Raw genomic sequence first — 23,985 nt, 5'->3', positions numbered from 1 at the left:
GCGGCCGTGTGTCCTGGGCGGGCGCCGCCATGAGGCGTTGAGCGGCGGCGGTGGGGAGCACTGAGCCGGCCGCTCCGGAGCCCCGAGCGGAGCCGCGGGGGCGGGGGCGGGTTGCGCGGGGCCATGTAAAGAGGGGGCGGCCCGAGCCTAGCTCAGCCCCGGCCCGGGAGCGCCGCCGCCCGGGGCCCGTGGGGCAACATGGCGACGTCTAATCTCCTAAAGGTGAGAGCCGGGCCGGGCAGGGCCCCGCGGGGAACAAAGAGCCGCCGGGCCGGGCTTCGTCGCTGCCCCGCGGTCAGCGCCGCCCGCAAGGCCCGGCCCGGCCTGGGGCTCCCGGCCTGGGGCCCGCGAGCAGGTGAGGGGCTCCGGGAGCTGCTTCGTGGGTAGGACGGGAGCAGGGGCCCGAGCTGCAGCCTTGCTCTTCTCTGCCAACCTGTTACGGCGCCTGGTGCCAGGCGACCTGCCGCTGGGGGCGAGGGGCACCTTGCCCCACTCTCGGCTGGGGAAGGAGCGGCCTTGAGGACTGGGGACCGGCTGCAGGGCTCCTCTTGAGAAAGGGCCGAGTCACCGGGGCTCAGCACCCGGAGGAGAAGGGGTGCCAAGTTCCCAGGCGGGGGCAGAGGATGTGGCACCGATTGCTTGAAGCGCGGGGGGTGGGGTTGCACAAACCCGGTGGGTTCTTGGGAAGCAACGCCGGGGATGTGGTGAGCCAGTTGAGTACTGGTTTGATGAGCAGTGTTTTGGCACATAGCATACAGATAGTGTATCAGGTGTAGCCCGTGGGTCGAATCTGGCCTGCAGAGGTGGGTGACGTGGCCTGCAGGGCTTCTTGTGGTCTCTGGATCCCACCTGTGGAGATAGACATGTGGGCAGTGGGGCAGGGAGGAGTAGTGGTCAACCCCCATGGCTGCTGTATCAGCCCCCGGGGGCAGGGTGGGTAACATTGCTGTTGCTTACCCCGTTGCCAGATTCCCAACTTGGGATCCCTGTTGAGGATGCAGGTCTGCGATGATGACAGTATTAACCTTCCTCCTTACTGCCAGAGCTACCTGTCAGAGGAGCCAGCATCCAGGGGGGTTAATGCTGCCCCAGGGCCATATGAGTTTGATACTCCTAGAGTGTCCCATTTGGTCATTGCTCTTTCGCCGTGTGATGTTACTTGCAGCGTGCTTGGGAGTTATTGGATACTGACACACTTGCTTTGTGGAAACAGAATTACACAGCCTTTAAGCAGATGTAAGGACATCTGGCCCACCGGATTTCACTGTATTCTACTGGAAAACAATGCTTCTACTAAGTGAGAGCACAGTGTAAGGCATTAACTGTTCAGGGAGCTCTGCATGGCAGCAGGCTTAGGTGTAGTGTGATGACTTTTTCATAAACACTTCATTTCAAAGAACAGTTGCAGTTGTATTCTAAATATACAGTGATGCTGTCTTGGCAAAGGTGGTATAGAAATAGATGACTAAAAGAGGCATTACTGATGTCTTGTAGTGCTTTTAAATAAGTAAAATTAAGTAGTAACTTTTCATCAGAACAGTTGAGAGAGCTTTATAAAAGGCAGCCAAATATAAGGCCTCTTACAAAGAGGAAACTGAGGCAACAAAAACTGCTAAAAATTGCACAAGAGTTTGATCCAATAAATAGAACTCCCTCCTGATGCTTAGCAAACTGTTCTACATAAAGCATACTAGCATGAAGTGAAGCTTGCTTTGCAGTACATTTATACCCTTCCAGAATATGGTATGTATATCTCTTTAAACTTTCTGGAAATTGGGAGGGATGTCCCTAAAAGATAAGAAATAAAAGGTTAAGAGCAGGCATTTTTTAGGGGACATGTACAGAAGACCTTGTGATTGAGTGTGTCAGGTTCAGTTAACCCTACTTTAATCCTAGTAAAGACGAGGCCTGAGAGTCAGTGAAAGCAGGCCATAGCATTGGTACAGAGTTTCATTGGAGTCAGTTAGGGCGCTGTATGGAGGGGAAAGTCTGTTGCAGGATGGGGCTTAAACTGTACCCTAATTCCTGCCTTTTTGTGTTTCTTTCCCTCTAAGTAGTTAATCTCATCCCATTTACTGGTCCGCTTGTTTCAGCTGTTCTCTTTCATCCCTGTCTCTTGTCTGATCAACCTGGACCGCACCAGACACGCATGGACTTTTCAGCTTTCAATTAGTATTTCTGGTTCTGTACTTTGGATACCTCTTGCTGACTGTTTCTTTTAAGGATTTCCTAAGATGTCAGCAAATAATTCATGCTAACTGTGGTTATGCAATGAAGACTTTTTTGTAGTTCTGATTAATTACCACTTCAGACATTTTAAAGCCCTGCTCTCCTTCCTATCTGCTTTGTGTGGTAACCACTGTAGTTGCACTACCAGTTGTAAGAGTTGCTGGTTAGGACAGGTGGTGATTGATTGCATGTTAGATTTGAAATGGAAGCAATGGCTAGATTTAAGCACTTTTAAGCCATACATCTCACCCATCAATTAATCTCTTAGGTTGGCACAAGACAGTATTATTATTATTATTATTAATTATTGAGTAAAAATAAAAGCCCCAACTGCCAGCTACACCAAAGTAATCAAAATGTGTGTCTCTTTTTAGGTGTTTACAGGTTTCACTTAGAGACTACAGCTGGGCTTTGTATGTACACTGAAGAAGACTCTCCTTGCCCCAAAGAGCTTAGAGATGAAATAGATAAGACAAAGAGTAGGAAGAACGGGCATAGAAGGGTGATGTGATTTGCCTACAGTCCCACAGTAGGTCAGCAGCAGAGCCGAGAATAGAATTCAGGTCTCCTGACTTCTAGGCCGGTGCCTTATTTACCAGTTTCTGTTTTATGTAGGTTCTTCTACTGTGCTCCTTGCTATGTCTCTAGTGTACTATCTGCATCATAGCATCACGATTATAAAAAGGGATGTTATGTTATGTGACATTCAGATTTGGAAAAATGTTGTTATAACTTGCCACCTAAAACCTGTCTGCTGAGTTTTTTATGTGTATGCTATGTAATACTTCTCAATAAGGAAAGGTTACAAAGCAGTAAAAGGGGAAAAATCCTTTATTAGCAAGGCATGGTGCTATGGTGATACTTGATAAAATGAAACCTTAAAAGTCACAGTCTGGTAGTGGCTGTGAGGAGGGCTGACATGTGAATAATGTTCCAGGCAAGTTAAAACTGTTAATGTATGGAATGACATTTGGGGAGCAGAACATTGCAAAGAGCTAGAAGTACAAATGGAATAGCTCACTTATATATATCTCAACCTTCACTTATATAAAGTGAGTTACTCCATTTGTACTTCTAGCTCTTTGCGATGTTATATAGTCAATTTTAATTCCTGACCATCAGAATAGGAATTTGTGTATTAGTGGCAATCCGTAACATGAAGTTAAACTGACAATTATCATGGTTTGATAACAGTTCTAATCTAAACAGGACTAGTCAGGAGTATTCTTCTTTAGCAGAGATTTGGATTATCTTTTTTTCTCCCCCATACCTTTGTTCACAAACTACAACTTGTGGGATGGACTGGGGAGAGACTATCAGAAAAATTAACTTCACAGAGGTTTTAGAATATGGATTCTAACACCGCATTTTTTTTTTTATTTGCCTCCAGGTCACTGATTCAGATGTGACCCAAGATGACCACTGAAAACTCCCAGTACTTGATTACTGTTCAGGCCATGTCAGAGGTTTTCAAACTTTTTTGGTTGCATACTCCTTTACGTGAAGACTACTACTGCTTATACCCCTTATGCATAATGTTTATTCACTGATATCACTACACAACAACACCATTACTCTGTGTGTTGACTAGTAGTGTTATGTTTCCTAATTGGAAACCTTTCTTGCTTTGCTTTTTTTTTAGTAGAGGGAGGTCTTTTCAGGTTTTTGGTCCTCGTAAGAACATGGCTGAGCTCATCAGCGAGATAAATAAAAGGGTTTAGAACTCCATGACAGGCAGTTCAGCAAGTTTAGGAACTCTTTGCCTATTTTGGGCATTAGGGAGTAAATTTTAAAAAAATTAAGCACCTCTGTAGTCTCTCCTATGAAAATCTAGATCATACCCTGCATGTGGAATAAGGTAGGAAACAAGAAACTGTGAACTTACCCTCATAGTGTTTCCTATTCAGCATTCTGTAACGAGTCGTCCTAGTTAGTGAGTCATGCTAGCTCTAATGGAATATTTAATGTTTAAAAATACATTTCATTCTGCATATGTTTAGGTCTTACCAGATACACTGGATAAAAAATAGTAACACATTCAAGTTATATTTTCTTATCGTTAGCAAATAAATTAGCTTTATTCACATAACTAGGTGCAAAGCATGAGCTATTTAGTTTGATTTCTTTTTGAGATTTTTTGCCAGAAATAAAGTAAGGACAGTTTTAATAAAGCAGGAAGACTGTTCACTTAACCCAAGTACTGAACTGGCTTTTTGCTACTTCCAAAATCAAATCCATAAGACCAGGCTGGACAAGTTTCAGAGGAAAGCATGGGAAGACATTGCGAGTGAAAATACAAGTTTCTCGTGGCTGGCATGGCTCATCCTACTCTGCTTAACAGTTGTTATATCGAGTTGGTTAATCCTGCTGTGAGAGCAGCTGATTGGGAATAGAAATGCCTGACAAATGAAGCAGGCCACCTTTTGATTATTTCACAAGTACAGCAAAAAGCAGGAGAGGGTAGCACCTTAGAAACTAACTAGTTTGGAGAAATATAAGTTTTTGTAGGTGACATCTGACAAAGTAGACTTGCCTACAAAAGCTTATACTTCTCCAAACTAGTTGGTCTCTAAGGTGCTACTCTGTCCCTGCCTTACTTAGGGTGCCAGACTAACAGGGTAACAAAGTAACCTGACTAAGGGGAGCTGTTAATGTTTTTTCAGAGACAATGTGACTTTTAGAGACATTTATACTTGTATCTTCTATTGAAGCAACAAGCAGTGAAAAGAGCTTAGTATACCAAATCGTGTATGAAGTTTTTTGTAAGCTTAAGTGAAGGCAGCCTCTGTCTCAGGGATTCTTGTACAGTACCTAATACAAAGGCCATATCACCATATGGGACTTTCAGCTGTTCTTGTAATGTAATATAAATCATTGTAAAGATATCAGCTGTGACTCTATGATTGAAGCTGAAGGATTTTGTACTTAAAAAGTAGTTCTCTCCAAAATTTCAGCACTTTGAGTATAGAAATAATTTTCTGAGATTTTGAGAGATCTGTTAAATTAATTTCAGAAAAGATCCTTCAGAAGAAATTTCACGTTGTAAGACATTTTTTTTTGTCTGAACTGACAGCAGAACAATGTACCATTCAGACTTTCTGTAAGGTGAAATTCAGTAGTGGAATTATGTATGATGGTGCTTTTGAAACTGTTCTCTGCAGAATCATGGGCCTCTGGATAGGTCATCAAGGATTCTGCAAAGAGATTGAGAATTATGGTGGAGTGGGCCTGGAGGAGGTACACTGCTATTACCAGGTTAGGTTGTTTGGCTTTGCATCAGTTCCACACGCCTTATGGAGTTGGGTGTAGGGGTTTTGTGGCAGACGGATGCAGTTTTGGGATGTATCAATAGAAACATTAGGTGCAAGACATGGGATGTAACAGGTTAGGCCTCATTTGGAGTACTGTATGCAGTTCTGGACTTCATATTTTTAAAAGGATGTGAAGTGAGAGATGGTCCAATAAAGGTGATCAAAGACTTAGCAAATCAGATGCAGAGAGGCTAAAAGAGCTAGACATGTTGAGCTTGTGGAAAAGGTACTTAAGAGGGGACATGATAGCACTCTTCAAATTCTTGAAGGGCTGCCATAAAGAAGAGGGAAAGCACCTTTTCTGTCTTGTTTGCTGAGAGGAGAATTCAGACCAGTGGCTTGAAGTTGCAGCAAAGTAAGTTTAGATTGGATATATGGAAAAAACTTTTTTACTGTTAAATATAGTGAGGCAGTAGAATAGACTGCCTAGGGAAATTGTGAACTGTCCATCACTGGAGGTGTTCAAGAACGGTTTGGATAGCCACTGCTTAGGGATGATCTAGGTGTAGCTATCCCCATGCTCTGTTATGGGTATTTTCCATGCTTCTGGGCTTTGGTAGTTGCCCCTGCCTACCCTCCTTCCACCCCTGCTCCCTTTTCTGCTACATGTCAGGGTGTTTTTAAGCCTTCCTCAGAGTCATTTGGTGTTGGCCACAGTGAAGGCTGGGGACTTTGGGTGTGCCAGTGTTCCTTCTGGGAGCAAAGCCGTAGATTCCTGGCTTTGCCCAGGGTCAGGCTGATTGCCACATTTGGGGTCAGGAAGGAAGTTTACCCCGTGGTCAGATTGGTACAGGCTGTGGAGCTTTATGTCTTCCTCTATAGCAGGGGTGTGGCCCTCTACCTAGGATCTCTTGAGCATATACTGACAACATTTCATAGAAGCAGGATGATGGCTGTCAGGGTTCCCCTGCATTACCTGTGGCATGTTAGGTCTTCGTTATGTCAAGGTTAACCGTAGTCTTATGCAGAGTTTAGATTGTGTAGGATTGCTTGGATAAGGAATGATCCTGCCTCAGGTAAAAGATTGGACTAGATGGCCTCTGGCAGTCTCTTCCAGCCCTTCTCTATGGTTCTGTGGTATGAAAGGGTTAAAACCACTGTTGCATGCTGTGTTGGAAAAGTTTAGGTTGTTAACAATTGTATCTCATCCTTGTGATTTTGGTCAGGTCATTATAGCTCTGGTCACTCTAAATGGGCTTTTTGTGATAGCAGGGGTTGTCCAACAGATGCTTCAGGCCTACTACAGTTATTCAGGCTGTAAAATTTCTACAGAATCTGTTATTCAAAGGATGATAGCCCTTAGAATTATTTTTCCTTAAAAATAATGGTGCTGTAATTGGGCAGGATTTTAACAAGCACAGAAAAAAATTCTGTTTTTATATTGTAACAATTATCAGGGTGTAAGTCTCCTTGCCTTTAAAAGAGTAGGGTTTTAAAAAGGACCCGAGTAACTTTAAGGGGTACTGGTTCCCACTGACTTTCTTCCCAAGTCATTCAGGGTAGGATTCACAGACAAGTGTAAGCTCTTAAATCTAAGAAAACTTTTAATCAAAACTTCACCTTATTTTCTTTGGAAGAACTCCTAGAACCTATATATTTTCCAGAAAGCTTTCTTTCACATGCAAAGTGGTTCTGAGCCAAGCATTTGTCTGCCTTGCACATATGGCCCTTTGGGACTTGTAAAATAGGCATCCCTGTGCCCGAGTCCTCTAGGGACCCTGATCTATTTGATGTGCTTTAAGCATGTCTAACAGCATCGAGTTCAACACCCATGGCTACTTTCATCCAAACACCTTTGGAGGAAGCAGTGGTGGTGTAACTTTTTACATCAGGGGTTTTTCAATCTTTTTTAACAAATGTACCCCTTTTCTTTCAAAGTTGCAGCTCATGTACCCCTTTTATATTTTTTTTTCTTGTTTTTTAAGGGGTGGGAGGGGCAGATCAAGGTCCCTGTGGTGAGGGAGAAAGTGGGGCTGGAGCTGCACAACTGAGGCTGAGTGTGGTGCAGGACAGAGCCACAGTTTGTTTGGTGTGGGGGATAGCTCCCACCAGGAGGGCATGGGGGGTGGGGTGCCCCTGGATTTGCAAGCAGGGTAGGACAGGCCAGCCAAGCAGTGGGGGAGGAAGTGGGAATGGGGAAGGGACTGCACACCCAGGGTGGGGCATGGGATTGAGCTGCATGGGGTGTGGCTCCCGCAGCTATGTGCACCCCGGGAAGGGCATGCGGGGCATATGCCCTCAGATCTACGCAAGGGGCAGGATGGGCTGAGGCCAGCGCTGGACTCTTCCCAGCAGGGGCTGGGCCATGTTATGTTTGGGGCTGGGAGGGGGGCTGGGTGGGCTATGACCAATGTTCCCTCTAAGGTTTAGTGATTCGTGAGCATGCCGCTTTGGTCCATTCCTGAGTTGGTCTCGCCTCCACCTTTTAGTGCACTGACCAAATTATTCTCACAATGTTATTTGGGAGAAAAGATTCTTGAAATACTAAATTATATTTATATTTTAATTTTTAAAAAATAAAATATAAAAAACCCTACCAAAACAGAAAAGTTTAGGTATAATTCTCCACCTGAGGACAGCATGCAAAAGAGAATGGATTTCATGTGACGGACATAAATCACATCACTTAATATACTCTGTAAAGCTCTCAGGTACTGTGAAACACTGAAGGTCTGCCTGGTCTGCCCTATCTGTCTCGCAGATTTCATCACTCTTTCAGAAATGATCAACACTGCCTCCATGCCTCTGCAGTCTTTGAAAGCAGCGTGGAGTCTTGTGCGTCCTGCCACTGGGCAGACCAGACAGCGAGGAAGCACATGGGATGGGGACAAAGCTCGCCCAGAGGGGCTGGGAAGTGGAGCAGTTCCCTGGAGCCAGCGGAGCCTGAGTGGTGCCCGGCTCAGCCCCTGTCCGTGTCGTGTCTCCCTCCCCCCACCACCTTGTCTTGGGGAGGAGCCGCTGCCTGCACCACACCTTGCGACAGGGGATGCCAGCGTGGTGAGAAATGGAGATCACCCAAGTGGTAACTGACTGTCAGCCCCAGTGCCTCCACCGCACTCCAGGTTTCTAGGAAGCTGCAGCCCAGCTTCTCTCTGGGAGAGAGTGTGTGGCATTACAAAGCGAATATGCAGGAAGGTGTGTTGGGGGGGGGGGCATGCATGCACGCATGCACTTTAGAGGGAACATTGGCTACGGTGAATGCTGGGGTGGCTGCAGGCCACCACCACCTGCCCTGAGCATGGGTGGTTGGGGTAGGGCTCGGTTCAGGCTGCAAGTGACTTGTCCAGGGGGTGCAGGGAGGGGTGGCTCCTGCCACTGCATACCCCAGGAGGGTATGTGGGCCATGTGTCCTTGGATCTGCGTGCAGGGCCTTGTGGGCTGGGGCCGGTGCCACCTCCCCCCAGTGGGGGCTGGGCCAGGCTGCGGTCGGGGCAGGCAGCAGCAGTGCTGGGAGGGGGCTAAAGCCAATTCTGGGGAGGCTGAAGCCCTGCTTCTAGCACTGCTGCCACCTGCCCTGTGCACAGAACTGGGGGGCATGCACCCCCCATGTGCTCCCAGGGTGTGCGTAGTTGTGGGAGCTGCCCTCCGCACGGTTTAGTCTAGCATCCACCCTGGCTGGCCAGCCCCAGCCCTACTCCGTCCCCCACTGCTGGGGCCTCAATCTGCTGCCCACAGACGGCTTTCCTCACCACCACATTTTACTAACAGAACCTGGCTGGTCTTCTGGCTGCCTGCATGCTGTGCTGCAGCTGCACGCGTGCATATACCATTTATTGGCCATATTAGGTTTGCTTACCCCCTAGGACCTTTTTAAGTACCCCTAGGGGTACATGTATCCCCGGTTGACAACCACTGTTGTACATAATAACGTAATGAATAGAGTACTTGCACTGGTTTTAGATTTTTCTCAGCTTAAATGGGTTCAAATCCATATCTCCCACTTCCAGGAGAAGGCTTTACCAGTCAGGCTGGAGGCTAGGCTATGCTGAGTCTGAAAAGTACTCTCGATGCATCTTGTTGAAGTTGGGCCACTGTAAGAAAGAATACAAGAGCCTCGGTGTCAGAGAGGGAGCGAGACTTGGTAACCTCTTAATACAAGGACATTTACTTGACATAAGGGAGTCTTGGGTCCTAGTTCCTGGTTCAGGGTCTATTTCTGTATTTTATTGAACTATACTAATGCCAAAACAGTCCCTGAAGCAAAAATGAGAACCTAAGATTTCTCCCATCATAGATGGATATTCTTATTGCTTGGCTAGTCATGCTTACTCTTCTTGAGCTCCATTCCTTTCTGTGCAGTGGTGCAGCTTCAAAAGAAGAGGTGGGGAAAATATTTCCATCCCAGCCTGGTCTTTAAGCTGGGACATTCTCCTGGGTATTGGGAGATGTAGGCTGGAACTTCCTCAACCTGAGAGGCTTATGAGTTTGGAATCTGTCTTGCGTAGGCAGAAAAAACTGGTGGACAGAAGATTTTGGGTACAACTCTTTAGTAGTTCTTGTATAGCTTAGGGATTTCCCCATTCAGTGTGCTAGGTGTTTTGAGTCTTGATCATAGGCATTAAAGGTTTCCCTTTTTAAAGTGCAGGGAATCAAGACTCTTAAGTTTGTCAATTCTGTTTCTAGATTTAGATATCAGAGTCCAGCATCAGCATGTCTGTGTACCTTTGTGAATATTGAACTCAGCCTGATTCTCCAGCATGGTATAGGTGCTTTGTACTGTACTCCAGGTAGATCCTTGTTGTTGCCTGATATTGGAAAATCACCCTAGTGGGAGTTCTGCTTTAATGTATATCAGGGATGTCAAGGCCTGCAGTCCAGATCTGGCCCACTGACTCGAGTCATTCACCCTGCAGACTTTTGCCGTGGCTCTGGCTGTGATGTGGGGGGGCTGCCTACAGTGGTAGCCACTGCCTCAGGGAGATAACACTGTAGGCAGAAGCCCTGCCACTGTTATCAAAGCTGGGGCAAAAGACCTAGCTCAGCAGGCTCCAGTTGGAGTGGTGGAGCTTCCAACCACAGTGCCCCTGGAGCTGCCTGCACTTCTGGCTCTCACCAGAGTACTCTCTGCTACCACGGGAAGCCCTGCCACCTGCTAGACCCTGGCTGTAGCCCACTGGTTTACCCACAGTCACACTGGGGCTGTCTGTGTCCTGGCTTTCACCAGGATGTGAGCTGCTGCTGTAGGAACCTACAGTACTGCTCAGGTTGTCTGTCAGCACTGCACTGAGAAGCAGACACAGGCTTCTGTCTGCAGTGCTGGGGATCTGGCAGCTGCTGTGGGAAGCCCTGCTGTTATGGCTAAAGCCTGAGCTCGACATTGTGGTGGAGCCTTTGACCACAGTACTGCTAGGGTTACCTGTGCCGCAGTGAAAGTTCCCTGATGGCAGAACTTCAAATGATGGTGATATTTGGGTTGATAGCACCTCAGCTCTCACCAGCATGTTTTCTGCTGCTGCAGGAAGCTTTGCCACTGCAGCCAGAACTAGGGCTCTAACAGTGATGGTAGTACTTTGACTGTGGTGCTGCTGGGGCTGCCACCCACACTAGCACATGGACTGCTGCCATGGGAAATCCTGTCACCATGGCCGGACCCCTGACTCTGGCTGTGGTGGCACAGGGTCTCACGGAAAGTCAGGGTGATAACTGCTGCCTTGGGACCGCCACTTCTGCTCATGGTGCTGCTGAGGTGTGGCCTGCAGGCACCTGAAAAGGACAGAAGATAGGGCTGTGCAAAGCTCCAGTAGTTGATTCATTTTGGAGGAGATTTGGCCCAATTCAGTGGCTGAATCTCCGAATTCAAATTGAATTGGAAGCCTTATTAAAAGATCTGAATTGTTTCAGAAGCGACCAAATCGACTTGGAGGGATTTAGTGTCAATTTGGAGATTTGTCCAGAGACTTAAACGGGCAGCAGTCTTTGACCATGCTGGACACAGCTGCTTCCAGCTGGTAAGTCTGTTGTGGGTGGAGAGGGGAGGGAAGGAGTGTGGGGAGGCATTGGCAAAACGTAGGCGTTGCACTTGTGTGCATGTGCACCCCCTGAGAGAGGCCGCTGCCAGCGGCGTCTGTGGGCGGTCGCCGCTTGCCTTTGACCTCCTGCTGCTGACACTGCTGGCGGTGTCTGCGGGCAGTTGCCACTTGCCATGTCACTGAGGCATTCATGGGGGGTGGGGTAGATCTGTGTGCCACCGGTCCTGGAGGGCATGGGGGCAAGCATGTGCCCCTGGATTTGTGCAAGGCAAGCTGAGCTGGGCTGGGCTGGGCTGTGCTCCGGGAGGCTAGCCCCAGCTGCAGCCCAGAGCACAGCCCTGGCTCTGCCCAACCTGCAGAGTGCAGTGGAGCAGGGGCTTTGAGCGGGCTGCAGCCACCCTGAAATTCCCTGTAACCCCTACCGCTGGCCCTGCCCCGATCTAGGTGCGTGCACTTGACCCCATGCCCTGGCACTGCTTGCCCAGCTGGGGCAAAGCCTCAGCTTGTCTGGGAGGCTGGAGCGGCTCGTCTGAGGCAGCGCAGCGGCACTGTCCTGCACCTTCCTATCCTGGCTGGTTGAGTGGTGGGAGGGCATAACCCCTGCTCCCAGCGCCCAGCCCAGCCTCCCCCATGCAGATCTGGGGTCATACACCTGCTGCTATGCCCTCCGGAGGAGCTACTGGAAGAGCAGATCCCGGACCGGCAGCACGCAGTGGTGGGAGCCCCGCTCCCAGAGTCCTGTGGCCTTGTCCCCCCCCAACTGGGCAGCTTGTCCAATTCCTCCCTTGCTGTGGGGGCATTGATCTACTCCCCACGCTCCTTCCCTCTGCCCACCACAGCAGACTTACCAGCCTGAGGAAGCTGTGTTCAACGTCAAGGACTCCTGCCTATATAGTTTATGGCCATATCTCTGAATAGGCGCCAAATCTCTGGATCCAAATTGGCCAAATTGAATTGGGACAGTGCCAAATACTTCCTGATTCGTACAGGCCTGGAAGATAGCCCTCCAGCCCACTTGGGTTTGACACCCCTGATGTAAATGATCCTTTTTCCTTCCTCCACATCCACCATTTTGTGCTACCAGTGTAGTCTGTGTACCTGGAAAAAAAGTATGGTTGCCAGTTCCTGGCTGCCATTTTGGCCCAGTTTTAATTTATGCTTGGATACAGCCCTACATGGTGATCCTGGGACTGGGGCGGGGGGGTAAAAGCGGGGTAGAAGGTGCAAAAAATATACAGCAATTATGTGATTGTAAACCATCCTTGTATTGCTTTCCTTTAACCTATGTTCTGCGCACCTTTGCTGTAACAGGATCTGGCCCGATTATGATTTGCATTGTCCACTGAGCCCAAGAAGTTGAATACTTTTCAATTAGTAATTTTTGTGGTTATATTTTAAATAGTTATTTTAATAAAGTAACAGTAGGGTTATTAGTATGAATATTTACTGTCCTACCTTTATAGAAAAGAAGAAAAAATAATTCAATGTCATCTAATGAAACAAATGTCTTAAGAAGTTGGTTTCCTGGGTGGTTTGATAGAGGAATGAGCCTGTAGAAGTCTGAAGGACAGTAACTCCTAAACCTTCAGGATAGGAAACTATTCCTATGGCAACAATTTTTTTTCTTAAATAAGAATGCAGCACAACAAGGACACCCAACCTATGGGGAAAGCAGAGCATTCAGTATAATATTAAGAGAGATTAACCATTTTAAGAAAGCATGAATGTGCTCTGACTTGCCATGCTGTAAGTGGTCAATCTCAAACTTTGCCAAATAATTTTTTTAGCTAGAAGTAATTTAATTTCAGAGAACTGTCACTTCCACTAAATTTTGTACTCTTGGGAATAGTCTGGGTCTTAGAGAAAACCACGTGTTGCATTTTAGCGTGGGTACTTGCTTTGTGGTAACTTTCTGAATAATTAATACAGAACTTCTCAAGAAAATCCAGATTCCCTGGGTCAAGCCACACTGGTGACTGAGTCTGTCAAGAATGTATCAAACGTCTTAATTTTTTTACTTGTAAGGGTGATTTAAGCTCCCTCAGACAGAATATGTTCTGTATGATATTTCAGTGCCTCGTGTTTATATTGATTCTTACTCTGAATGCTACTCCAAGATCAGAAAAAATAGGTTAAGAATGGAGTTCTAGTTTGTACTACGTTTTCCCCTGATTCTCAAATGCATCCAACAAGGAGTTGAGGAGTTGTTGGTGGGTGGGTGTGGTTGTGTGTGTGGTGGGGTGTTGTTTGTTTGTTTGTTTGTTTTTTAAGTTTCCTGATTTCTCTACTCAGGTTTTTATGGAGAAGTGTATGTTTCTGTTGCATTATCTCTCAAGACTGATTGAATTAAACGTTTAGTAAACCATGGTCCTCTGGAGTAAAGACTGTCATTCTTAATATCAGAACTGTATAATATCTGTAAATGGTTTTTAAGTCTATTAAAATGCATTTGGGTATCTTATCCTAAAGCTATATCACAAAATAGTCATAGTTTGGAATCATTAAAATGTGTGACACATCTAATGGCTAAAATATATATTCATCATTACTACTGTATCCTGAATACAATACAGATTTTTGTTATATATCTCTAACTTACTGAGACCAGGATGGTAAGATTCTCACTGATAAAAAAGTACGTGTGGCATCTTATTTCCCCCCCCCAAAAAAAAAGTCCTGGCTTGGAAAATGTAGTTCAGCTTTGGTACAGGTACTTCAGATGGTGCAAATGCATGATAATGAAGAGCTCATAATATATTAAGTTAAACTGCAGTTTGTGGAATTCTGCAATCCTTAGAAATTTTAAATAGCAATATTAAGTTTGTCTCTTAGTATAAGCTTGACTTATTTTTTCATATACAATCAACCATTTAATTTATATATTAATGTTTTCTTGGCAAACGTTTTAAATTAATGTGTGTGGAAAAGTAACTTTTACAGTTCCTTAAAGTGGTTCATAATTCTGAAGTTTTTGTCCAAATTTTATTTAGTATTGTATAGCTATTTGCTGGCTTAGTTTATTGCTGTAGTAATTCATAACTTTTGTTAAAAGGATATATTAGCAAATGTGAAAAAAGCTCCAACTGTCATAACAAACTTAGATTCATTTTTACTTGACTTGCATTTAAATTTTGTTTTTTGTTTCTTTTTGTAAAGAATAAAGGTTCACTTCAATTTGAAGACAAATGGGATTCCATGCGCCCCATTGTTCTGAAGCTTTTGCGCCAGGAATCTGTCACCAAACAGCAGTGGTTTGATCTATTTTCGTAAGTATTTTTTTTTAAGCTGCAGTTCTTGAATACCTGGATGGAAAGTAAGATATAATATCACTTGTAGAAATCACGTAAAATCAGCGTGCTCACAGGCAAAACATTGCAATAATTTCTAGTTAATTCAGTTCTTCTAAATAGTAGCGCTGCTGTTTTGCATTTTTTTTTTTTATTGCAATTGCATAAAGTTTTACACAGACTGAAAGCACAGGGTTCTTGGTTCTTCAGTTGATAATATGTTATATGTGCCCACAAGCCTTTCACAGTGTTATTGGAAAGAGGAGTACATATCATTTCATGCTTTGATAGTAAAGTTTGCATACATGAGCAAGCCTACCATGGGACAGCTAGCCATCTTTGCTCTGACACTGAAGCTAGAAATGACTTACGATAAAAAATTTTAAATACTTAAAGGACTCTTAAATGTTTTACTTTTTTTACTCTTTATTTATAGGCTGCAGATAATCTTTCCCTTCAAAGAGATTGCATTTCAAGCTACATATACAATGTTATGGCTGTTATATAACAAGAATTGGCAACCCCTGACACGTGTGCCAAAGAATGGCATGCAAGGCCATTTTGCTTGGCATATCAACACTCACCTTGGCTGTGGGCAGCTGCTGCTAGCAATGAAGCCTGGGGTGCTCCCGGCAGGCAGCTGGACATGCAGCCTGAGCTCCATGGTGGGCAGCAGCTACCCAGAGGCTGGGCTGGCTGCAGGGGTGATGCCAGCTTCTTTTCAGGGGGTGTCTGTGCTGTGGGTGGGTGGGGGGTGGTCTGGGGTTGCACTGCCTCAGGCCGCTGCACCGCCATCCACCCAGAGGGGTGTGTGCAGCAGCACTGACACACAACCTGGGTGGGGTCCTGGAGCCCAGTGCATGGGCAGCACTGGAGGGGGGAGTGTTGAGGGGGCTATAGCCACCCCAGAATTAGCCTTAAACCCCTCCATCACTGCCAGGCTGCTGCAGCCTGCCCCATAAAGCTGACCCCACCCCACTCCTGCCCAGGTAGTTAGTGCTTTTCTCTTTCCCTTTCTCTCATCTCCTTTTTTCTCTTTCCTCTCCTTTCTCCCTCTTCTTTTTCTTTTTTCTTTCTCTTTTTTCTCTCTCTCTCATCACAACATGCTGAACAAAAAATACACAACAACAAAGGTAGTATATGAAGTTTTATTTATTGTGACCAGATTTAGAATTTTTAGAAAACCTGGTATTTACTGTAGAAAAACAAACTAAAAGAAGGAAAGCAAAAACCAAAAAATAAAACAATGCTTATGATTTTGTACCTGTAGCCCTGGGTTTTTGTTTTTTTCTGGCAGTCCAGCAGCTTACATTGCCGTTTTTTGACAATCTGACCAAAAGTCTTGCCATCTCTGTTATATAAGTTACTCTTCTTGCAGTGCACCTCTTGCTCCCTCCCTTTGGCTAAGGCTGTTACTATTTCACCCTTACCTTGTTACCAAGCATGGGTTTCCTGCTTAAGTTGTGCATGTTGCTGCTTGTTAAAACAAAGGATGCAGGTAGTTTTACAGTCTTGTGGTGTGTCCACAGTGGTTGCCAAAAACATGACTTGGTTAAGGATGCAGAATTGTTCAGTTGTAACATTATTTTCATTCATTCATAACCATCTGAACAATTTTCCTTTGGGGCTGAGAATTTCCATCTTTAATTTCTGGTAAAAGGTGAACTGTATAGGACAGCTTTAGCAATTACATAACTCAAGATTACATAAGATCAAGATAAAAGAAACTCATCTTAACTGATCCCCAGTCCTGATTCAAAGCTGTTGATTCAGCTTAAAGAAGTTATTTCCAACTTAGATATTTTGAAGCAAATTCTATAATGGAACATAAGCTTCATTTGACGTTCCTTTCTCAGTTTAGTTGGGGAAAATCTTTGAGGCCTGGGTTTTGGGGATCGGCAGTGTTTTTGAGCAGAGGGCCTCAATCATGACCTGGAATTTCGACGTGCCAGGAATTGATACAGGGGAGTTGCAAAGGGCCTGATCCTTGTTGTGACAATACAGTGCTGGCCCCTTCCCTTCCATCCGCCCCGAGGCATGTGCGCCAAATAAAATGCCTTTGCGTGCCACGATTTGGTACCAGAGGTTGCCTACCTCCTGGTCTAATTAATTTTCAGACCAATATTGTTAACGTGTGCAATGTCTTTTGCACATTCTGGTTTCATAAGGGTTTTTTTCACTTAGTTAAAAAAAATGCCATTCTTAGCAGAATACTGAATTAATATAAATTAATGCTTTTAAGTTATCGTTACAGCTTTGGCAGACATGCTCTTGGTGGTTTAAAAGATGACAATGAATCAAAATGGATTCTTGTTGCACATTATTTGATATGAACCTTGGCGGTATAAGTGAGGGCATAGTTGGGGCCATTGAATCCTGCATGTGGTTGATGGATGTCTGGACTGTCATTTAGGAAATAGATGTCTTTCCTTGAGGATCAAATCTGATCTAGGTACAGTGACACAGTGATGCCAATATTGGTTTCTCTTTCAGACTAGAAATGTACTTTAAAAAGCTACAAATGTCATAGAACATTAATGTTGCCTTGATGAAAGTTTTGAGGTACTTGATACCTCTGAGCTCATGTTTCTTATGAGGTCAATTTCCTTTGCACAGCCCATAAACTGCAAGCTGTAGTGGTGGACTCTGAATTTTTTTTCAAAGTGAAGGTGCATCTGAGAGTTACATGAAAGGTTGTGTGTAATCTATGGTGAGCAACATATATCTGTTAATGATGGTAATTGCCTCACAATAAAAGTAACATTAGGAAAGTATTGAAGTCTTCCATTTTCTATAAGTATTGCTTTGAAAAGAAGAACTGGTTTTACTTTGTTTAGCTTCTCCCCTTCACTTTCCTTTCCATATCTTGCTGTCCTTGTTTCACTTCTTACTGCCTGGTCCTTTTCTCTGATTGTATGTTTTCCTGTTGTATGGTCTTCATGGGTTTTTTTATGTGTTAACTAACCTCCATGCCTCGTGGAATGCTGCTTTGCTGTTGGTTTTCCCTATTCCCCTCCCCCCCGCCCAAAGCCCTTGAATTTTTTTTGTTGTTGTTCTTTTTTTTCCTTCTAATTAAGGGCAGTTCAGATGGTGATTGGCATCTGTAATTCCAAAGTGCATTCTCCTCTTAAGCATGAATGGATTCTGATGGAAGCTTGCTTTTCGTATTCCCATTTGATTCTACAGGTGCCTGGGCACCGTATGGTAAAGAACCTGGTTGTATTGAAGCACTGAAAATCAGGTCCCAGTGTCAGGATTGATCAGCAGTGATTTGGTAGTTAGTTTGAAAACTGTTGACTTCTTGCATCCCCTCTAGATTCACTTAAAAGGAAAAGGTGGAACTCCATCACATTTGGACTGCTGATGCTTTTTCTGTTGCTTGCCTGCCACTCCTGTTAATGTCCTTCTCCAGAAGCTTTTATCCGTAGCTGTCAAAAATTATGGAAAGGACCTGCATAGTATTGACTTTGATTTCCTTGAGATGTATGGCCTTTTAAAATGTTTTGTTTCAGCTTTGTTAAGTTAGGACTCCTTCCAGAAGTATTGGAGCATGCCTGATGGGAGACTGTTGAGTTCACCAAGCGCATGCTTTGGTCCCGTTCTTGCAATCGGATCCTTGCCTAGAACCCTATTAAAATCAGTGGCTAGTTTGTTTGCCATGTAATAGGGAATCCAATAGGGATCCAGTTTTAGGATAAGAGCTATTTTACATGCTCACACAGCAGTTCTTCAGGTTTGTGGTTCTCATGTGCATACTAAACACCATGGTATTTCGATGTTTTAAATGGCTCTGGGGACCTTAATTCTGGGAATGGCAAAAAGCCTTTTTGTTTAAGGACAAACACAAGTCAAGAGATTTATGTTTCTTTCCTTGGTCTGCCACAGACTTCCTGTGTGACCTTGGTCAAGTCATTTAGACTTTCAGGGATTTCTAATTTCCTAGAAGTGAAATGAGTTATTTCCCTTTCTCCTTCTAGTCATGCTGTCACTAATATTTCTAAAAAAAACAAAACCAAAAAAACCCCACTATGGGATATTCAAATAGAAGGTGGAGTTATTGTACACAGTAACTTAATAGTGCTTTCCTTTTCAAACCTCAGTGTTGAAGTGAATGTTAAATAGTTTATGTTGTGACTTGGAAAAAGGTTTGTGCTCTTATTCATAGATATGCTCTGAGAGTACACACATTTTTCTTAGAACTGTGTTAGTTGTAATAATTTAGACTTTGTAAATTTCTGTTTTAAATGGTAAGTGTACCTTGTATTGAAAGATAGATGCATTCTTTTCTAGGGATGTGCATGCAGTTTGCTTGTGGGATGATAAGGGTCCAGCAAAAATCCATCAGGCTTTGAAAGAAGATATCCTTGACTTCATTAAACAGGCACAGGCAGTAAGTTCTCAACAGTCTGTCATTTTTATATATCTATATCTGTTATATAAAAAACAAAACTAGAACCCAACTAGTTGGGATGCCAAATGTATCTTGTTTCAGGAACTTTTTAAAAATAATCTAATTGCCTCTTAGATATTGGTGTATTTTTGAAGGTCATAAACTGAAGAACCTATTATTAACCTAATCACTTACCCTGAGCATTACTTTCGCCCAGAAGTCAAAGTTCGTCCCTCAATGTTCTTGAAAATGTAGCAACAATGATTGTTATGCTGTGTGGGAGTTTTGGCCATTATTTTTATTGTATTGGGTATTATTTATGGATTCTCCTTGGGAATATTACTTCACATACTTGTCCCTTTGACTTCCAGCAGTAGATGTTCTTATTCATAAATCTTGACTTCAGGCAAAATGAAGCATTAGAGGGGTCTCTTTGTTTTCATTAGAAAAAGATGAAAAAGATACAACAAAAAACCCTTTCTACTTTTGGTTTTGTTTTGTCTAGAAAAATCACTATAGGGTATGCTGCTAGCAATTATTCCATACCCCTCAGTAAAGGAGATAAAATTAAGATGATGTAATTTTTTTAAAAAAGATTAGAAACATTGCATTTAGCTGCCAGTTTTTTCAAACCAGAAACTCTGTTAAGAAGAATATATCATCTGTAAATAGACATTTTCAAGAGTTAATCTTTATTCTCTAACTATTTTTACCTACCTTCGATACTACAATTGCATGTTTTATAATTTTGTTTGAGAACAAGTCAAGTGTATTCTGCTGCCTTACCATGCTGCTTAAACTACTAGCTTGGCAAATTCAACAGACCTTTGCCTGTTTTGGTAGTTCAGCTGTTTTAGTCTACTGTTAACTTGAAACCTGATTTTGTGCACTTAAAATGCATAAGAGATGTTCAGAATAGTGTGTTGGGGGGAGAGCTTTTTTAAAGGGTTAAAGATCTTCAAAAACAAAAGTTTAGAAACTTAAAATGTATTCCTCTTAAAATCATTCATGCTATTAAGGGCCTTTTTTCTTGAACCCACACCCCTTTCTTATCAAGCCCCCGATAAAACCAAACCGCTTAAATTCAGACGTGTTTGACTTGACTGTCTTGTTTTCAGACCCTGTGTGTTCTGCGTTGATTAGTGGTTTTTGAATATTGCCTATTGCAGTGATTCCCTACCTTGTAGCATTTATGATCGGACTGCCATAAATGTTAAATAAGGTAGCTTTGTAAATTTAGTCAAGTAAATAGCATTTGATTCAACTTTCTGCTGTGTGTGAAGCAGTAACAGTCCTTGAAAACTTTCCAACATAGACTTGTCATATAGATATAGCCCCATCTGTGGACATCCTTAGTTTAGTAAAACTATGGGTTTTCTCAGGTTAGTTTTAACACTTTTATACACGACTAAAACTGTTTAAACAAAGAAGTCTGCATGCATATGTCAGCATAAGAATGTTATCATTTTAGTTGTCTTGTAAAATTTACTGCTTAGGTTCTGTTGAATGTTTTTTCCTTCACAGACAAAACTATACATTGCATCTTTACAGGGGTTTTGTTTTTTGGTTGGTTTTTTTGGGGGGAGGGGGTTGGTTTTTTGGGTTTTTTTCACAAATGAACTCTCTTTTCTCTTTCAGAGAGTGCTGAGTCATCAAGATGATACAGCTTTACTAAAAGCATACATAGTGGAGTGGCGCAAATTCTTTACACAGTGTGATATCTTGCCTAAACCATTTTGTCAGTTAGAAATTACTTTAATGGGTAAGCAGGGCAGCAACAAGAAATCCAATGTAGAAGACAGTATTGTTCGAAAGGTGAGTGATGTTTAATCAGTTTTGTAGTGAACCATTAAAATTATATGTATTTGTAGTGCCAAGGGACTTGCAGCTGAGTTGAAATTGTAATATTCCTATGGTACTGGAATATAACTGCTCAAATGTGCTGGCCAAAATGATGATAACCTTGCAAGTTCTGTTCCTCTTACTTCCACTTATTGTGTTTTGGTTTTTTTGCTGTTCCTGATTTAGTGTTTGTCTTTCCCTGAAGATTTCCTTCATTTGCTCGGAGCACACTTTTTGCAATTTTTAAAGTTACAACTCTTACTAAAAAACAGAAAACCCCACTCTCATACATATAGCACTTTTTCTTCTAGTGGGGCAAGTAAACGCGCATTTGTCTGGTATTACTATGTTCATGACTTGCAGATCTACTTGTCTAGTCCACATACCTTTCCTTCCATCCAGATTAACATTTTGACGTCTCTAAAATCTCATCATGGATAACTAGCCATCGTTACCTCAGGCTTAAAATGGCTGAAATAGGGCTCTTAATCTTTCCACACTACCCGAACTTTTTGTGTTTTAATATTGAGGGAATAGAAGGGCCCAAAATTAATTATATTAACATGACTATTGCCATGCAATATTAACCAACTGAACTTTCTGGGTTTTGAGTACAGATTTCAGCCTATTTAATCCTGTGGTAAACAGTCACCATTTAACCTTTTTAATAAAAATGGGAGGAGGGGAGAGGAGAGGAAACAGTTAAAATATTTAAAATGTTAAGAAAGGCCTTTATCATTCTATTTTTTTCACTTTCTCTTTAGTTGAAGAGTGTTTTTTAAGGGGGAAAAAATCATGGTCGACATTCTTTCAGATGTTGTTGTTTCAGATAGTTGTTGACACTTTTTACCTTTTGGAGGCAAAGTTGAGATGGGCCAGAACAGCGATAATAACTTTTTCTTGTAGCCCAATATTGCTTCTTAGCTGGACATGCAAAGTTTAACAGTAATGGTTAAAAAATATTGCTGCTTTTTCTGTTACTGACTTGCTTCTAGTCTTATTACTAGAGAAAGGCAGGCATTGGAACAGTTCTGTTAGCCATTCTGAGACCAGGCAAACACTAGACCCATCAAATGCTGGTTCAAAATGACTGTAACCAATGTGTTTGGTCACTGACTGACAGCAGTCTTGGCTGGCTAAGCCAGGCATTAAACAGAAAGCAAAAGAGAGGAAAGAAGGAAGGTGGGTCAGGGAAAGGACAAAATACAGAGAGGGTGACAGCTGAAATGCAAGCCTCATAGTCTAGCTCTTTACCATCTTTGTTGATGTCAGCGATATAATCCTGGTCTCTGGCTTCTTTTTAAGTCAAGGTAACTTTTGGAATCAGGGCAGTAAAGGCCTGCTGGTAGATCTAAGGTTCCCTACCCTATCTATCCTCTGTTATCTGGTACTGAAATATTGATTCCTGTCTCCAATCAGTCTGGTCTTATCCTTTAAGCCTGCTTGAAAATCTAACAGCTGTACTCAGTTCTACAAGCCGCCATACTGTCTTGCAAGATTGAGGAGTTACAAAATACTTTACCACTGTAGAACTACAGATGTAGCATAGCTACCACCTGTCATACTGACCAGTATTGTCTTGTTGGGTTCTTGTGCTGTCCCTTCTGTCTGTATCCCTTTGGACACTGTAGGCTTTGTTTGGAGCAGGGCTTGTATTTTTGTTGTTTGTACAGAGCCCAGCCCAGTGGAGTCCTAATTAGGTCTCCCTGGTGCCTACAAATAGATCACAGTGACGTCACCCCTACAGATTGGTATCACACTTAAATTTACTGGCCCATAATGAAACAGCAGCATGATAGATAAATTAAGCTCCAGCCAGTCCTTGGCAAGGCAAAGAAAGCTGTAACAGGGTGCTTGATGTGGTAATTCAGAAAGAATCCCTGGTGCTCTGGGTAGAAGAAGGTTCATTTCCCGCACTTTGTGAAGGTATGGAGTTTATACTCAAAATAGTATGAATTTGCATTGAATCTTGGATCTAGTGGGAATTAGAAAAGTGAACAGGTCTGTCCATACCCAGAGAATATTTTCTAGACTAAATTGGCAGAGATAGGAGTATGTTGGTGCCATAACTGCATTTTTGATGCTTAAAATTAGCTGTTTTGTTTTCTTAGCATCTGTTAACTTGTTTCCCTAAAATTTCTGTTTTTTATTGTTTTCTTAAATGTAACTTTGAAAGTTCTGCTAACCTGGAGAGAGGCTTTTAAATATTCTTTTCTTGCTTTACGACAGAGGTACTCAACCTCTGACCATGGGCCAAGCGGCCTGCAGAGCCATCCTATTTGGCCTGCAGGGCTCCCCATGGGGCAGAAAATTTGGCAGTGGGGAAGCAGTGGCCATCAATACTGTCATCATCCCCCCTGTCAGATTCCCAAACCCCAAGATCTGCGCTGCTGGTTGCAGTTGGACAACACCTCTTCCGTCGTATCTGGATTGGGGCTAGGCCCCACCACTTTCCCCTTCTGACTCTCTCCCTTTCCCCACTGCAGGGCTGAGTTGGGGCCAGGCCACCCCCCCTTCCTCCCCCCAGCCTTGCGGAACCAGGCCATGTCTTCTTTTTCCCATGGGGCCAGAGTGCAGCTGGACTGCCCCGTACCCCCCTCCCCCCACATGGCTGGATAGTGCCTACCACAGTGGTGCTAGTGCCAGATTGGGACCACTGGTGGGATCTGGCCTGTGGATGGATGGGGTGCTGCCCACCTGGCTTACTGGGGGAAAAAGGTTGAGCACCCCTGCCTTAGAAGAAATGTTTCTTTATTCTCTTTCTCTTCTCCATTATCAATAAATTTCTTGAGCCAAGATTACTGTTACTTAACTGTGAACTGGCAGACTGATTTTTTTTTTAAGGCAGAGGGGAGAGGAGGGTACAAGAGGGTAGTGCTTGCTTTCTTCTTCTTTCTTTTTTTTTAAGATTTTGAAATGCAGCAGTGTGTAAAAACCCATATATTTTACAGTTTAAA

At 43.6% G+C, this 23,985-nt stretch overlaps 1 protein-coding gene across 1 annotated transcript in view; it reads left to right on the top strand.

Annotated features, from left to right (window-relative positions):
• Positions 1-113: 113 nt before the first annotated feature.
• The window catches only part of CUL5 (cullin 5), a 56,797-nt gene continuing 32,925 nt past the window's right edge, over positions 114-23,985 (top strand). The window contains exons 1-4 of the mRNA XM_019530240.1: positions 114-222; positions 14,666-14,775; positions 19,087-19,186; positions 20,825-21,001. Coding sequence (XP_019385785.1) covers positions 199-222; positions 14,666-14,775; positions 19,087-19,186; positions 20,825-21,001 — 411 coding nt within the window. The 5' untranslated portion in view covers positions 114-198. The remainder of the gene's footprint in view (positions 223-14,665; positions 14,776-19,086; positions 19,187-20,824; positions 21,002-23,985) is intronic.

The sequence above is a fragment of the Crocodylus porosus genome, unplaced genomic scaffold, assembly GCF_001723895.1.
Source record: "Crocodylus porosus isolate Cpor-Errol unplaced genomic scaffold, CroPor_comp1, whole genome shotgun sequence".
NCBI classification, from domain to species: Eukaryota; Metazoa; Chordata; order Crocodylia; family Crocodylidae; genus Crocodylus; species Crocodylus porosus.
Note: the sequence above shows the minus strand (reverse complement) of the source record. Positions and strands in the feature narration are given on the sequence as shown.